This window comes from Oncorhynchus mykiss, chromosome 4 (assembly GCF_057628025.1).
Source record: "Oncorhynchus mykiss isolate SJ-2025 chromosome 4, ASM5762802v1, whole genome shotgun sequence".
Taxonomy (NCBI): domain Eukaryota; kingdom Metazoa; phylum Chordata; class Actinopteri; order Salmoniformes; family Salmonidae; genus Oncorhynchus; species Oncorhynchus mykiss.
In genome coordinates this window covers 35,235,295-35,252,924 of record NC_143025.1, presented here as the reverse complement: position 1 = coordinate 35,252,924, position 17,630 = coordinate 35,235,295, and the positions used below count along the sequence as shown (strand labels likewise).

Below are 17,630 nucleotides of genomic sequence, written 5' to 3'. Positions count from 1 at the left end.
ACACACAGTTCAGAGTAGTAGTCAGTCGTCCTCACTACGAACCTTCTGCCTCAGTACTGCATTCCTTTCCTCCAGTGGTCACCAACCGGTCGATCGCAATCGACTGGTCTATCGCCAAACATTTCTGTAAAAAAAAAAGCCTTTTTTAAATTAAAGAATTCCTCGTAGTTGGTGGTAGGTGCACCCAATCTGCTGCCCTGAGCGGCGAGTAGGGGAAGTGTTCCGATTTTGAAGCATTTCAAACTCTGCCTTCCGGGGCCTACCGCTGACCAATCGGATAGCTCAGATTACCGTGTCTACAGAAATGAAGCAGGTGTAAAAAGAAAGCTACAGCAAAAAGATTTCAAAATCATGATTAGAGTAGGGGCTGTCCCCGACAAATTTAAAGTTGTCTGTTCTTTCGACCAATCTACTTGTCAATTTAAGTGTATTTTTCCACGTTTTAATAACATCAACTATATGTAAGCTACTGAGCTTAAGACACACAAATGACCTGAGCCAGAGATCAGGACAGCCTAACCAAACAAAAAACAAAAAAAATTATATTGCCAACTATGTAAAGAAAATTGCCTACATAATGCCTACATAATGCCAACAAATAAAAACATAACAGCCTGCAGGTAGAAAATATACTAATACAAATAAATATCATGGCCTGTCTGCAAGGAAATTGAAACATTGTATCAGCCTAAAATGTGCTAACAAACTTGCAACATTGTATATCCTGGGCCCTCAGAGTTTCCCAGGCCAGTGAGCTCCAGACAGACACAGCTGTAGGCTATTTGCGCAAGGGATAAAAAGTAATCAGGTAGGCCTATTATGATGTTTCCACCGGATCAGAGGATTACTTTTTTTTCTCCACTTTTCACACTGATAGGAAAGGAAGTTAGCTGGAAAGATTGTTCAAATAGGCTACATTGAGGAACTACAGTCACTCAATGGATGTAAAAACAGACTGTTTACTTGCTGTTTGAAGTGAAGAAAAGATTACTTGGAGAAGCTCATTAGTGGTGGTTAGTTCAGATGTGGTTAGTTCCAAAAGGGCACATTTATAAGTCTACATTAGCGCGCAGGACAGGTAGCCTAGGCCTACTTCTATGCGTAAACAAGGTGCGCGTCCTAACTCAACATTGAAAGAAGCGCTCCAAACCAAACACAATTAATAAAATTGACAACTCGTAAATGTAATGAAATAAACCAAAACTTGTTTCTCATAAGTGAAGCCCATCAACCTGGGGCAGCAGGTAGCCTAGTGGTTAGAACGTTGGACTTGTAACCGAAAGGTTGCAAGATCAAAGCCCCGAGCAGACAAGGTAAAAACTTACATGTAAAAATCCACTGTTCCTAGGCCATCATTGTAAATAAGAATTTGTTCTTAACTTACTTGCCTAGTTAAATAAAGGTTAAAAAAAATAATTTAAAAACAGCCCATCGACCGACCAGTTGACTAAATGGGGTCAGCCCTAGACTCGGGAGAGACTCAACAAATACAGCAAAGAACAGCTGTTTTTGAGTGAGTTCATGTTTAAGTTCTGTCAATACTTTTTATAGGCCATAAAATGTGCGTTCATCGTGCTACAACCAGCATTGCATCTAATGAACGAGTAGAAATGTGCATCAATAGGATTTCATTTTTATTATTAGCAAAAAAATTTATCAAGGAATATTTCACTTTCTCTGTTCATAGGAGTAACAGCATGAATTTGTTCATGAGGCAGAAATAATGCAGTGCAACTAAGTTTCGCCATCAGCTGGAACACAGTGTCCCTTTTTGGTCAGTGTCAGAAGAGGAAAGGGAGAGCGGAGGGATGTTGAGCAGCGGACCCTCATCAGTCTGCTGCTCTCTCCCTCAGCTGAGACTGACCATCAGATGCAGGCACAATCAGCCCAGTAAAATAAAGCAAATTATTTAACTGTGCTCACTCCGCTGTGCCTCACAAGTAATGCAACAGCAACAGATCATATATCCTACCTTAAATGTTTTAATATAACTAACAATGCATTGGCAGGGCAATTCAAGCAAAGCCAATATGCAGTGATAACATATTGGGCCTATAGCCAACTGCACAAACCTCATTGCTACGGTACTGCTTAATGTTGCATAGGATTACTTTTTTAAAGTAATGTTCCCCAAAAATATAAGCGGTGGATCTCAGCTTGCACTTTGACTAAGAAAGTGATATTTGACTAAGAAAAGATTGGTGACCACTGCTTTGCTGCAGCTTCCATTCCTCTCGAGCTTCAGGTGACTCTTCAATTGATATTTTCAAAAAGGATCAGGCACCAGCAGCCAGGTGAAACAAAAAAGCTGCTACAGTGTCCAGATGCATCATTGAACAGAAACAAATTAGCCAGCTAAAGTAGCTAGCTAAGCCATAATGACTTTACCTGCCAGTCCATCTGCACATCTGTGGGTCAAAACCACCAGAAATATGCAATAAAACTCAATGTTATCAAAAACAAAACAGCTGATAAAAAAAAACGTACAAATAAATGTATATGTACATATTTACAGGAGCTCTCTGCTTAGTCTAACGTTACTACTATGGCAACTACAGAAGTGTATACTATCATCACACAAAAACACAGTAGAAGAAATACATATTGTGGGGCCAGGTAGACAATGTCGTCAATTACTTCAGTTCAGAATGCTAACGACACGTTAGCTAGTTAAAGTTAGCTCTTGGCATACTAGCTAGTTAACTAGCTAGATGCCGGTCGTCACTAGTTACCACAGCCAGAGTCATAAACCCCGCCTATTTCTAAAATGTATCTTCTTAACATTTTATTTTAAACCGAACCTTACCAAACTGCGAACCTTATGCATAACTTTCAAGTAAGACTAAAAAGCAAATGTTTGTTTTAATGAGTTGCGATAGTCATTTTGACTCTGTGGCTGTAGTAACTAGATACTGACAAATACCTAACGTTAATATCAGCAACAACAACTCAAATTTAAACGAGACAGTTAGCTAAAATTATCTAGCTAACGTTACCTCGCAGTAAGCCTTTACTAAATTCTGATCTCCTCCGTGAGACGGTAGCTAGCTTCGTATGATGCTAACGTTGTTGTTGTCTTAACTTTTCCTTCCTACAACATAAAGCTAGCATGCTAATATTCCTCAAGACAGCTAACGTCAGCGAATTGCGAAGTCCCTGCCCACTCGCAGATTGGACGAAATCCTGATGAAATTAATTCCTACATTTGTGATTGGTTGAATGCCAAGTCATTTAACGACGGGCCCAGTGTTGTCACCTACCCCCAGAAAAGAGCGTTAGCAAGATGCCTTACAAACCTAGCCAAATTAATAATTGTTTACTTAATAATGTAATTCAGCTATAGCAAAGACAAAGTAATAGTAGTTGTGTCATGTCATACTGACAAACGTTAAAGATAACGCAACAACTGGTAACGTCACAACTTTGAGAAGCAAGTAACGTTAGTTAGTACGTTACGCTAACGTAGTTTTGACTAAGAGCGAAGACCATTTTCAGCAACATTACTTATCAGTAGTTAGCTACTTTTGTTTAAAATATTAACTTACGCTTGACGACCAAGTAATGAGTGATTGCTACTTCAAAATCTCCAAAAGCAGAAGATTATTTGTTCACAATTCACCATGGGTAGGAAAGATTGTCCTCCATTAAGTTACCCAGTGTCGCACGCATGCTCAGTGCGTGTTTGTGCACAATGCTTAATGAGGGCGTATCCAACGCTCAACCGAGACCAATCAAAATGCACTATTTTGCTATGACTCCGCCTTGTTAAATTACTCATGCCCTGCAAATCGATTTATATGGTATAAATCATTAAAAAGTTGGATGATGTAAAGAAAAAAGATTAAGTCTAGGACATCTAATTTCTCTGTACAAATACCAAATCCTAAAAGTGTAGTCTTTCCGTGATCTGTTTTTTCCACAATTTAAAATATTATTTAGCAACTGAATCTGGTTAATGAGTGCCGAATAATTAATAATGTAAATTGTATTATCTTTATGTTCAACACAGTGAGTATTCCTCTTTGGAACCTGGAGTTTACCCAACATGTCACCTAACATTGTTCACCTAATACCTTTTTAAAAATATTTTTTGTTGTTGAAATTGCACTGTTGGTTAGAGCCTGTAAGTAAGCATTTCACTGTAAGGTCTACTACACCTGTTGTATTTTGCGCACTTGACAAATATACTTTGATTTGACATGTCGAACTGTTACTGTAGATCTGAACAATTCTCAACATCCTCCTAGTCACAATGCTGGTACCTACTTACTACTGTAAACCAAAATTCATTGTTTCTATCATTTTGTGACCATAATATTCCAGGGGTTCTGTCAGGACAGAGTGGCTGTATAGCAGTGTGCATTGGCTGGAGGGGTATCCACCACTATCAAGGGGATGGATAAAGGGGGAGCAGGTCCATGGACGGATGGGGGTGGGAAGACAGGGGAACAGTGTGTGTGTGTGTGTGTGTGTGTGTGTGTGTGTGTGTGAGTTGTGACTGCATGTTTGTGCGCGTGAGTGCATGTGTGTGTGTGTGAGTTGTGACTGCATTTTTGTGCGCGTGAGTGCATGTGTGTGTGTGTGTGTGTGAGTTGTGACTGCATGTTTGTGCGCGTGAGTGCATGTGTGTGTGTGTGTGTGTGTGTGTGTGTGTGAGTTGTGACTGCATGTTTGTGCGCGTGAGTGCATGTGTGTGTGTGTGTGCGTGTGCAGGGTACAGGCAAATCTCAACACAGGACAGTACATGGAATGTCCACAACATAGACAAAAAAGACCCATGCAACCACCACATTATAAAAAACCAAATTTTTCAACTTTATTAACATCAAGGTTTTTGCAACATTTTTTTCCTCTCCTTTTTATTAACAAATAGAAAAAAGATTGAACCCCTACGTTACTATTCGAAGACAAAGTGAAATGAATCCTGTTTTGTAGTCCATTCTTCCGGGCCCACTAAATCCAAATTCACCTCATTTTGCAATTCTATAGTACCACTTAAGAAAGAAAAGCTTGACTATAAGGTAGAGATCCTCCACCGTACATTGATGCTGCTTCTTTGTGTTACAGGAGAATTTCCTTCTGTACCACAGTGAGGAGATAATACAGTATAGTACAGCAGTTATACCATGGATGTAAAGTCAGTGACAGTCAGAAGAGACGTTCATCTGGGTTGTTGTCAGTTACTGTATCTGCAGAGCTGGCCAGTCATTGGGAGTTGGACCAGTCGTTTGCAGATGGACATGTGCAGTTCATAGTTCAGAATCAGAAGGGTAATCAGAAATACATGGATGAATAACTGTCTGTCTGGACACTTCAACACTTCTCATAGGATGGTTGTTGTTGGGGCTGTACATTAGTCTGTGATGTGGAGCTCTGTATATCTGCTTCTCCAAACTAGGTATAGCTTGTCAGATCAGACCAGAGCCAGGGTCCCAGTTCCTCTGTGACATTCGGGAGTGATGGTTTGGTTCAGTCAACCTCAGGCCATGCTCGACCTACCTGGATATAACAGAACAAACAACTTTTCCATGTACCGGTAGTATTCTGTATTTATTTCGCTGTGTCTAGAGTTTGGACCGGAGCTCTTTGAGCGACAGGCATTGAGAAAATCACAGTAAACAGTTATTGGGTATCTGTACATGGCAGATTTTTCAAAAGTCATCAAGATTAGCCTATTCAGTTTTTTAACCATACAGTGCATTTGGAAAGTATTCAGACTCAGATAGTATTCCGATTTTGTTACATTACAGCCTTATTCTAAAATTGATGAACTAAATAAATAAATAATTTAATCAATCTACACGCAATATCCCATAATAACAAAGCGAAAATAGGTTTTTAGAATTTTTTGCAAATATATTCTATTTTAAAAGCAAAAATACCTTATACCTTATAAGTATTCAGACCCTTTGAAACAGGCTGAGACCAAAATTGAGCTCAGCTGCATCCTGTTTCCATTGATCATCCTTGAGATGTTTCCACAACTTGATTGGAGTCCACATGTATTAAATTCAATTGATTGGACATGATTTGGAAAGGCACACGCCCGTCCATATAAGGCCCCACAGTTGAAAGTGCATGTCAGAGCAAAAACCAAGCCATGAGGTCGAAGGAATTGTCCATAGAGCGCAGAGACAGGATTGTGTTGAGGCACAGATCTGGGGAAGGGTGCCAACAAATATCTGCAGCATTGAAGGTCCCCAAGAACACAATGGCCTCCATAATTTGGCAAGTAGCCTAGTGGTTAGAGTGTTGGGCCAGTAGCCAAATGGTTGCTGGATCGAATCCCCGAGCTGACAAGGTAAAAATATGTCCTTTTCAGAGGCAGGGACTGGGAGACTTGTCAGGATCGAGGGAAAGATGAACGGAGCAAAGTACAGAGAGATCCTAGATGAAGACCTCAGACTGGGGCGAAGCTTCACCTTCCAACAGGACAACGACTTTCAGCAAACAGTCAAGACAACGCAAGAGTGGCTTCGGAACAAGTCTCTGAATGTCCTTGAATCTGCAGAGAAGAATGGGAGAAACTCCCCAAGTACAAGTGTGCCAAGCTTGTAGCCTCATACCCAAGAAGATTCGAGGCTGTAATTGCTGCCAAAGGTGCTTCAACAAAGTACTTAATAAAGGGTCTGAATACTTATTTAAATGCTCTGTTTTTATATATATATATACATTTGCAAACATTTCTACAAACCTGTTTTTGCTTTGTCATTATGGGGTATAGTGTGTAGAGTGATGGGGCGAAAAAAAGTTTTTATTCCATGCTAGAATGGTAACGTAACAAAATGTGGAAAAAGTCAAGGGGTCTGAATACTTTCCAAATGCACTGTATATAGGTTTATTTTATAGTAGTCCACTAACTCTGGTGTATGTGTTTGATCTCTTTTTGTGGAGATGGCTGGTCGTTTTGTAAAGTACCAGGAAGTGAAAAGGCGTATAAAAGATTGTCCCCCATATACCACTGAATACTACCAGAGAATAGCGAACTTTAGAATATTATAATTATGGTAAAAAATAAAATTATTATTAGCAGCTCTGAGTATGCATACGTCTCCAGTATTAATAATAACTCGGAGCATATTAAAAATTCATGTCCCCTGTGCAAAAAAAGACAAGTAATTAATTTAAAATAAGACACGTTAAGACATACAATAACCAAAGTATAAATGATTAGACAATAAATTCAAAATAATAATAATAATAATCACATACTTATAATGGGTAATAATTTTGATATTGATGCATAATAAAAGCAGAAAAATAACCGTTGCTATATCAGCAGTAGTAGGAGGCAGAAATAGTGATTTTATGTTGTGTGCATTACGTATAGAGACGTCAGAATGAAGCACACTGAGCATTTAGATAATTTCTTGAGGAGTAGATTTTAGTAGTGGAGGGTTTTAAAGCAGGTTTATTATGCCAGTCAGTCCAGGAGTACTGCTCCACCTGATTGAAGGTTGCCCAGTCAGACTTGTGCTCTCTCTCTCTCCTCCTCACCCCTCTCCCTTCTTCCTCCCCCCTCTCCCTTCCCCCCTCAGGCAGTTTCTGGACTTTGTCAGCCGGGTGTATATGGCTCAGAAGGGACACACTGGCGGCGCTCCGGAACCCCAGGAGTCCCAGTGCATTCTGAGAGTGATTATGTTGCATAGTGGTCAAAGCTGCCAAGGTACTCCAGAGCTGCCCTGTAGCACAACTGGTACTGGTCCTGGGAGGGAAACAAAGAGGGGCAGAGCAGTGTCGGTCAAGAGAGTGATCTACAATCACAAATAGAGCCACGTTACCCCGACCTACATGGACAAATTACCTCAACTCAACTGTACCACCGCACATTGACTCGGTACCAGTACCCCCTGTATATAGCCTCGTTATTGTTATTTTATTATGTTACTTTTTATATTCGTTTATTTAGTAAATATTTTCTGAACCCTATTTCTTGAACTGCATTGTTGGTTAAGGGCTCGTAAGTAAGCATTTCACGGTAAGATGACCTGTTGTATTCGGCGCATGTGACAAATAAAATTTGATTTGATTTAATAGTTCTGCATTTGCCTAGGAGAGTATTCGTAGCAATATGTTGAAATAACTACACTTTATTAATCTAACCCCACATCCCAGTTTCCTCCCGATATCTGCCTACCTTCCTCTAACATTATGGCACAGTATCATGACAGGACATCACACAATATAAATCTGATTCTATATAGTCCTATCCCCTCTCTAACCAGTCTATCCCAACATACTGTAGCGTTGTGACTGCATTGTACCTCTGTCTGCACCATGGCAGGTCTCTGGGTCCTCAGTGTTTTGGCGGTATGGAAGATGTCCACCACCCCCTCGTACCTCATCCTCTCCAGCACGATACTCAGGGTGATGAACACACCAGTCCGCCCAACACCAGCACTGTGGAGGAGCAAAGAGAGGGTTATACACAGTAGATGCGCACACACGAGCACACACACACACACACACACACACACACACACGTATGCATAAATACACACACGTATGCATAAACACACACACAATGGTAATTATCATTGGTGTCCCTTACCTGCAGTGCACAGAGATGGGTCCATCCTGTCCGAACTGTTCCTTGGTTTTATGCACTTGGCCAATGAAGTCGATAAAGCCCTCTCCAGTTTTTGGCACCCCTTGTTCTGGCCAATCAGTGAATTGGAACTGCCGAATGGTCCTGGACTGGCCATCCTTAGAGGTGGTGAGGAATGGATGATGGGCATAAAGTGAGTATTTTCTTTAAGCCTTATTATTAGACATTATAAAGGCTCATACATGCTTATACAGCTACATAAAGCATTATACCCACAGAATTTGAGTAATGTTACCAGTATTGTTTTAGTGTGTTCTCAAGCTACTAATGTCTTTACTGTAACGTGCAGAAACTATTTCTACACACAGAACATCAGAACATAACCACAGTGCAGAGATAATTATATGTGTACAAACAATTCACTGGGAAAATATGCTTAGCGTACAGCTATGTACAAAAATTAGCCCTTTGCATAGAGCAGAGAGAGATATACGTCACTAGGGAGAAGAGGGAGGATGGATGGAGAGATGGACTTACCCTGGCGTCTGTGACCTTGAACTCTCGGAGGATGTACTGGGGCATGTTGTACTCAGCCATGGGGTCCACTACAAAGTACTGGTACCTAGCAGAGCGCTCAGCAGGCCAGTACTGATGGCACTTTTCCTAAGAAACAGAAAACAATGACAGAACTGTCATATCAACAATTCCATCCATTAGTGTGTGTGTGTCCATGCATGCGTGTGTTTGTGTGTGCTTGTATTAACAGTGTATGTACAGTATCTATGCCACTCACCCGTCCCATCTCTCTGAGTTTGGTGAGCATGACGACAATGGTAGAGTTGTGTTCCCACAGCATCCTCCAGAAGTCCTCTGTGGTCTCTGCTAGCGGGCCCTGGGTGGCTATGTAGGCCTTCTGTTGCCTGAGAGACACGGAACACGAGTTACGTCAGGATACAGGAAAGGCCATGACACAGGGAGTCAGGATAACATCATAACTACAAAGGATATAAGGTACACTTCAATACATCCCCATAGACCTAGAGTATCCACGCTGAGCCCTGTGTGGTCCTACTGTGATCTGAGAGGCCCTTGTGCTGATAATGGGGTCTGGGCTTGGTGTATTTTCATTATGTTATGCTGCTGACAAATTAAGTTCCTATTCTCTTCAAGGCAGTGAGAACCGCAGCGTTGCAGCTGGGATCCAGTTCCACTAGATCAACAGTAGAGGGCAGTGTGAAGCTGTGGGAGTAGTGGCGTTAATGTGATTACGTTTCTGTCAGGAATCCCGACAAACATGTGAGAGTCAGCCCAAGACGCATACATTCGTACTGCCAGACACACACACACACACACACACACACACACACACACACACACACACACACACACACACACACACACACACACACACACACAGCAGGAAATGAGTGACCATGAGATTACAGCAGCTATATGGTCTGCTCCTCCATGTTATAGGCTACAGGAGGATACAGTATAGCCATACATCATTGCTTATACAACCATACAGAGACAGACAGTGCATTCTATATGAGGCATGAAGTACAGTATAAGGTGCTGCTGGAATTGTGATTTCTATCTATCTAAGGTGCTGCTGGATTGTGAGTTCTATCTATCTAAGGTGCTGCTGGAATTGTGAGTTATATCTAGCGAAGGTGCTGCTGGAATTGTGAGTTCTACCTGTCTTTGCCCTTACTTTTCTGAGTAACAACTAAGAACAGCCTCAGCACAATGTTCAAAGGGTCTCTAACATCTGATAGGTTTGACTGACACAAGGATATTCAGTTTCTTCAGCTGAATTATTGGATTCTTAGTGTTCTGACATAGCAATAGCAATAAAGAAATGAACAGGCAGGTATAGAGATCCTTGCTCTGCCAAGACAGTATGTATGTAATGTCTGGTGTGCACAACATCGTTATGTCAGTGGCATATGTACATAATGTATGTAATGTCTGGTGTGCACAACATCGTTATGTCAGTGGCATAGCTGGCAAGAGACTAGATAGTTTGAATTACCACCTCAGGATATCAGAAACTTAACCAGAATGACATCATCATCATTGCGTCATCATCATTATCCTCCCCTTCTTCATTCCCCTAAGTCATTCTGATCCCCTCTGGCACTTTAAAGATGTGATGCCTGCCTGCCTCCCACGCAATAGAATACTAACACCTACAATCAGTCCCAAATGGCACCCTATTCCCTATATAGTGCTCTACTTTTGATCAAAAGTGCACTATATAGGGAATAGTGTGCCATTTTGGACACAAGCCAACACCTCTCTGTCACTCTTAATTACCGCTACATGAATTAAAGAGGAATTACATTCACATTCCTTCTCCCCCTCCTCCTCTCTTCTTTCCCTTCTCTCCCTCAGGTGGGGCAGCCCCAGGGACATTATTAGGCACAGAAGAGGTGTGTGTGTGTTTGCTTGCTTGCTAATGTGTGTGTGTGTGTGTGATGAGAGGTTGAATGAGGAAATCCAAATAGAAAACCCTCAACAAATCCTCCAAAAAGGAGGAAAGCTCCTATTCATTCAGACATTCACTCATTAGTGTGTTGTAGCATTGTGGATTATTGCCAATTACAGTGTTTACACTTCCATGAAGGAGACTCTCTATGGGACCACTCTGATTAGGTATTAATATATGGGACAATACCTGAACAGAAGCCCCCAAGCACCTCACACACACTTTCACACTCAACTATACACACGCGCCCACACAGGAATTGGCAAAAATCACAAAGAACAATTACAAAATACCCTAAAGACCAACATATCAAAATAAATTACAACATACGTTTACAAAGCATTGTATTTCTTTTAAAATACAAAAATAGATTAGAAAGTCGACCCGTTAAAAACAACATCACTCTCAGTAATGGTGACAGAGACTTGTTGCTTGCTATGACTGCGATATGTCTTTTTTATTTACCTTAGATGAATGCACTGCCTGTAAGATTCCCTACATAAGAGTGTCTCCTAACAGACACACTTATCACACCATAGTGCCATCAGACGTCTGATACCAATGAACCGCTATATAAAAAAAAAAATGGTATTGAAAAGTATTTTGGTATTTTGAAAATACCAATTACAGCTCTCGAAAGTATCTCGTTACAAAACACATTGGATTGTAGTTCAGGCAAATAAAATTGTAAATACAAAATACGTATTTCAAATATATTCAACAGAAATACTGCCCATCTCTGTGCACACATTAATGCTCACTTGCACGCACACACCCAGCTGTATATTACGGAATTCTCAAAACCTTCCCATCCATCTCAGTAAGAACAGGTGCTTCATTTCACTGTTATTTTTCCAAATATCAACAAATGTCTTTAAAAGAGTGTTTCCCATACAGTAAAGGAATGTGGGAATCAGCAGACAAGAATAGAGTCATCACAATGAGCAATAACTTTATTCCTCTTCCAGGAGTAGTTTGTCACCTGTCACAAACAGACTATTTATTTACCACGGGAGAAATGTGGCAAGCAATGGACAGTACTGCCACTATGACCAATTTGCCCTGACAACTGACACAACAAGGGAGACAGACAGGAAAACACTGGTCTCCATGTCACACCATAATCCACTGCTGTCAGCCGCTGCAGGAAAGGTCCACCTCCTTGCTCATTAGAGGAGCTGTGTCTGCAGGATGGATTCGGTCTTCTCCATTTCTATTTCATCTCCTCTATTCTCACCATCCTCCATCTCACTTATTCTAGTCTTCAGAATATTTCATGCCTCATTTTCACAGTTTGAATCTCCTCTCTTTCTCTGCCCTCCCCCTCCTCTACTCTACCCCCTCTCCTCCTCTCCTCTCTTCTCGTCCCTCCTTCTCTCCTTTCCTCATCTCCCTCTCTCTCACCTGTATCCATCGATGAAGCTGGCGTTAATGTAGTCGGAGCCCTCCACACCTCTGATAGGCTGCAGATACACGCGGGTGGACTCAAAAGGCATGATGTTCACCAGCCGGTTCTTGAACTTGTTACAGGGGAGGTTGGCGCTGATGAATCTTGAGGTATGTGCTTTAGAGTTAGACAGTTTCTGGAGAAGGAAGGGAAGAGGAATGGACAGATTTAAGATACAATCTGGGATGTTTTTGGGCAAAATGGCAGCCCCGTCACTTGTTTTGGTATACTGTTGAGGGATGCATGGAAGGATGCATGGATTAAAAACATGGCCCAGATTAAAGAACTGTGCGCTACTGTAGAGAAACACCAACCCTTACCCTATAATTACTGGACTGGAGTGCACCCACGGGGTGCAGTCAAATTGCCTCTAACCCGACGACGACTGTTGCCACAGCTTGTCCCTGACGCCCACCTTCCTTCCTTCAAAGTTGTAAAGCCAGGGATCCCAGCCAGCCTAGCGCTGCTGTATATGGGCAGGGATTTTGGAGGGCATAGGGGCTAACACTATTATTGATGCATGAAAATGATGAGCTTTGAGTCAAGCCCCTATGTTCTCCATCTTCAAATAACTGCCTGCTGACACTGGCAACGCCGAGCTCTCTCTCCTTTAAACTCACCCTAAGTGTCGACGCCACAGCCACATACGGAGACGTCAGGGAGTCGAAAACAAATACTCACACAACATTTGAGACGGCTGTTAAGAGAGATGCACAGGCCTACAGTATATCCATGTGAAAGCTATGGAATAGCAATCCAAAACCAAAGCAAACTTTTAAAATGTAAAAGCATTTTCTCCCAAATGAGAGGGGGATAGTTTTTATATTTTTGCTGGCTTTGCTGACAGGGTCCTCTTAATGTGATTCTCTGTCAGTAGTTAAAAAGAAAAGTATACATTTCAGACCTTGCTTGCGAAACAAATTTGCGAGTGGTACTGAGCATCAAAACCTAATTATACTCGCTGCGGATTTACAATCATCCTGCTTGCTGAACAAGTTTGACCCACATCATTTCGGTTATGGTGGTGAGTACCCCAGAAGGAGGCTGGTTAGAGCAGTTTTGTTTTCCTATGGCGGGAGGCTGTGAGTGGTTGCACCCCAAATGGCACCCTAATCCCTACATAGCGCACTACTCAGAGCCCTATGGGCCCTGGTCAAAAGTAGTGCACTATATAGGGAATAGGGTACCACTTGGGATGCAGACAGTGAGTATCTGAGGGGGACCAATACAGTCGTTGGAGCCCAGTGGTATAGGCCCAAGCCCAATCCCAGGATGCATCAGCTCTCCAACCCACTGAGGCTTTATCTACAGGCTGTCAGCCGGTCAGCCTGCCCCAACACTCCTCCCTCACTAGATCACTCTCTTTCTCTCTGTCTCTCCATCCCCCGAGCCTCTCTCTTCTCTTCCTCCCTTCCTCATTCTCAGTCTCTCATCCCCAGTCCAGAAGATTAGCCTCTGAAACAGAACACCCCTCCTAAGAGTTAGTGTGAGGGAGAGGAAAATTCCTCCTCCTCCTCCTCCTTTTCTTCTCCTACTCCTTGTTCCAAACACACTAAGACATTAACTTCCTGCCCCCCACTGCATCGTACACACCGAAACAACAACAACTCTGTTGTTTCCTAACTAAATGCCCCAGTTAGTAACTGTACCAATTTTGTAGTCATGTCACTTAAACTCTAGCATAACCAGTCAATTCCCAAGTCCCTAGCATTCGAGTCTGATTTCAAGGCTGCACTCCGACAATCTTCTAGTTAAGTTCATAACATGGAACTGAACTGTAATGTACAATGAGACAGGCTGCTACCACACTGTTTGCACTGTCCTTCCAACTGCTATGGTCGTTGTTTCCATCTGGGACCAGGCTACAAAGCAGGGCTGTTGCCTTATTCTCAAACTCCATGTTTTGTTATTCTACCTTGAACTCTAGCTCCATGGCGGAAACGGTGCCTCCGGGCGTGACCTGGGTGAGCTTCTGGATGTGTGCGTACAGGTTGCGTGCAGGGACCTCTGTGTTACCGCAGGTGGCTGCTTCTAGCAGGGCCTCGTGGATGAAGACGTACTGGTCCTCCGTCTGCACCATGTAGTTCCTCTGAGCTCTCATACACGTCACATGACCGTAGATATCCACAGACTTCTCATGCTTCATACGCTCCAGCATGGCTTCGATCACGATGAAGCAACCGGTCCGCCCTACACCAGCACTGTGGGGATGGACAGAGCACTGTAACTATTACACAGACAGGAAACTGTAACTATAGAGCCATGTACAGTACACTGACAGGAACAAATGGAATAAAAAAGAATGTGTCACATGCGCCGAATACAACTGGTGTAGACTTTACGGGGAAGTGCTCGCTTATGAGACCTTCCCAACGATGCAGAGTTTCAAAATAATGAAAATAATAATATATAAATCAAATAGTAACACGAGGAAGGAAATAAATACACAAGAATGGAGCTATGCAGTATACAGGGAGTGCCAGTACCAGATCAATGTGCAGAGGTACAAGGTATTTGAGGTAGATATGTAAATGAAGGAAGGGTAAAATGACTAGGCATCAGGATATAAATAACAACAGCAAATGATGTGTGTAAAAGTGTGTGTGTGTGTGTAAAGTGTAGGTTTGTGTTGTGTCGGTATGCGTGTGTGTGTGTGTGTGTGTGTGTGTGCATCTGAATGTGTGTGGCTTTTGTGTGGGAAAAGTCACATATCTGTGAGATGGTTCTGGCTTAGGCTTATTTCCACCAGTGGAAAGAGCCTCAACAGCGCAACTTCAGTGAACCCTGTTCTTGGGCAGTTTTATTGACTTCATTCCAGGTGTTTGCAGTGAAGGAGATGTGTCTAAGATGGGGGTTACCTGCAGTGGACCACCATGGGCCCTGCATCTGTCGGGTTGCAAGCCTTGACCCTGCGCAGGAAGGCCAAGGTGGGGGTGGGGTACTCAGGCACTCCATGGTCCGGCCAGGCCATGAACTGGAACTGACGAACCTCTCTCTTCTCACTGGAGCCATTCTGGTAGAGCAACGTATCAGAACACCACAAACGCACACTGGTGGCCACATTCTGGGTAGTCTCTATGACAAACATTTATATTTACAACACCGAGTTAGCTAGCAAGAGATTTGATAAAAGCTCAAGAAAACATTCCGGGATCATTGCCCTCCAGCTGGTCAAGAGCTGGTCACTCTTGGGCTACAACACACACTATACCTCTACATGTGTGGCTCTTACCTTATAGATGGTGAAGGTGCGTACGCTATAGGTAGCCAGCTCCACAGTGTCCAACATGGTCACCTGGATCATCCCATAGGTCTCTGTACCCCGACTGGGCCAGTACTGGTCACACTTCACCTGTACACACACAGGCAAAGAACAATGAAGTTCATCCTCAGTGTAGAATAGTATTACTGACACTGCAGTCACAGTAAAGGAACAGTGGCAAGGACTAGGGGTGAGAGAAGGGGCTAGTGTTCGGGTAATGGGACAGTAAGGGACTGGGGCTGATCTAAAGAGAACAGCTTGAGCTGCTTCTGCTCCACTGTGTAATTTTCCCTGTCCTGGAGGATGAGAGGAGAGACTTCCACTCGCAGACACTGAACAATGAATATCTCTGAGCATAGCTTTAGCCTAAGAGCATTGACACAGAGTTACAGTAGGTTGATAGGACAGGGACTAAATCTGCCTGAGGGGCCTAGTGTTTTGGTGAAATGGGACAGGGACTGAGAGGGTCAGTGTTATAGGACAGGGACTGAGAGGGTTAGTGCTATGGGAGAGGGACTGAGGCTAAGCGACGGATGACAGCTTGGACTGCTTCTGCTCCACTGTGTCATCCATGTCCTGGAGGGAGAGAAGGAGAGAGAAAGAGGGGAGAGAGTGAAAGCAGAGAGAGATTGCCAGCTGGGGTTCAGTGGCCCATCTCTAGGGGAATCTAGGCCCAGGGACCCTAGCCAGCATGACTGGTGCCTCTCTTCTCCTCCAGACCTCTACTCCAAAGGGCCATTGGTCAGGGCTTTGTGATTGGACAGCAGCCTGGTGCTCCAGGGTCATTGGTCAGGGCATTGTGAGGGGGCATTTTGATTGGACAGTCTGGTGGACAGTAGGGTCAACACCTGGATACATTCCAATGAACATCCCAAACACACACAGTCAAGAGCTAACTGGTACATTTCTTACAAACACAGACCATGTACACAGATAATAATATTCCTTTTTTCATTCGTTTTATGTTGATCTGTTTTACAGGAACATTTCCCAACATCCACCCAGACTAGTGCCAGTTGGAAATGGCTGCTGTCCCTAAAACTATTGAAGGTTGGTACTGTGCTCTGGTTGTTCATAGTGAAGGGGGTGTCACTGCGTCCCGGCCATCCCCATGTCAGTCGCTATGGACAGTCACATAAATTCCTGTGGTGTGTTCTATTTCAGGTCCTCCCCTCCCGTTAATTTCCTCTCTAGTGAGACGGATAGTAAAAGGGGTGAAAATTGTCATGTCTAGATGGCTACAGCTTTTGTTAAATTGACGTCAAAAGTTTAATTGTTTAGCATTAGAGGTAAGCCTAAACCTTTTCCTAATCTTAACCTAATACTCCTAACCTGCTGCATGAATTATCCTAAATCTGCTACGAAAGTCAATTTTGATAAAAGCTGTATTCCTTCTAGACAAAACCGGTGAAAATGGAGGTTATCAGAGGACACATCGGTGGGGTTGGGATATTACCAGCAGACACCTTGCTGTGATGATGATGACACACAGGGGCCAAGATTCAAAGGTGAAAGGTAATTGAATGATGAGTTGACCCTTCATGGGGCCAGAAAGACAGGTGTGATGTTAAGTTTGGCAGGAAGCTGTGACACTATGGGATGACCTTTAGGTACAGAGTTATTAATCCTGCTAGACAAAGTAGGTGTTTGTTGGTGTGAGTGTGTGTGTGTGCGTGACACATTTCCATCTGTCTTGCTGCCACCATGCAGTCAGAGTGTCAGTTATTTACAGAGTCTATTCAAATACCTCGATTAGGATTTTGCCACCTAACAGTCGACGCTCACACCTTCTGTCCATTAGAGAGCAAGGGTGAGACTACTGGGATTGTTACAGTCTGTGAGTGCAGGGTCAATGACAGCAGAGGGTGAATCAATGGTCAGG

At 42.9% G+C, this 17,630-nt stretch overlaps 2 protein-coding genes across 10 annotated transcripts in view; both read right to left on the bottom strand.

Moving 5' to 3' along the window:
* LOC110521735 (lysine-specific demethylase 4A) overlaps positions 1 to 3,700 on the bottom strand; it is a 51,426-nt gene extending 47,726 nt beyond the window's left edge. For 2 of the 5 annotated variants that reach the window (XM_021599552.3, XM_090231903.1), the window contains exons 1-2: positions 3,546 to 3,700; positions 43 to 124 (exon numbers count right to left, since the gene is read on the bottom strand). The gene's annotated coding sequence lies outside the window, so the exon portion shown is untranslated. Of the gene's footprint in view, positions 1 to 42; positions 125 to 2,996; positions 3,391 to 3,545 lie in introns of those variants that run through there. The other 3 variants (XM_021599553.3, XM_090231904.1, XM_036968612.2) reach the window with 2 other exon arrangements.
* Positions 3,701 to 4,791: 1,091 nt separating this feature from the next.
* The window catches only part of LOC110521733 (receptor-type tyrosine-protein phosphatase F), a 345,140-nt gene continuing 332,301 nt past the window's right edge, over positions 4,792 to 17,630 (bottom strand). For 3 of the 5 annotated variants that reach the window (XM_036968462.2, XM_090231901.1, XM_036968469.2), the window contains 9 exons: positions 15,719 to 15,838; positions 15,345 to 15,499; positions 14,402 to 14,687; positions 12,444 to 12,622; positions 9,342 to 9,468; positions 9,086 to 9,211; positions 8,552 to 8,706; positions 8,265 to 8,400; positions 4,792 to 7,705 (listed from right to left, as the gene is read on the bottom strand). In XM_036968462.2, coding sequence (XP_036824357.2) covers positions 7,637 to 7,705; positions 8,265 to 8,400; positions 8,552 to 8,706; positions 9,086 to 9,211; positions 9,342 to 9,468; positions 12,444 to 12,622; positions 14,402 to 14,687; positions 15,345 to 15,499; positions 15,719 to 15,838 — 1,353 coding nt within the window. In that variant the 3' untranslated portion in view covers positions 4,792 to 7,636. The remainder of the gene's footprint in view (positions 7,706 to 8,264; positions 8,401 to 8,551; positions 8,707 to 9,085; positions 9,212 to 9,341; positions 9,469 to 12,443; positions 12,623 to 14,401; positions 14,688 to 15,344; positions 15,500 to 15,718; positions 15,839 to 17,630) is intronic. The other 2 variants (XM_036968467.2, XM_036968468.2) reach the window with 1 other exon arrangement.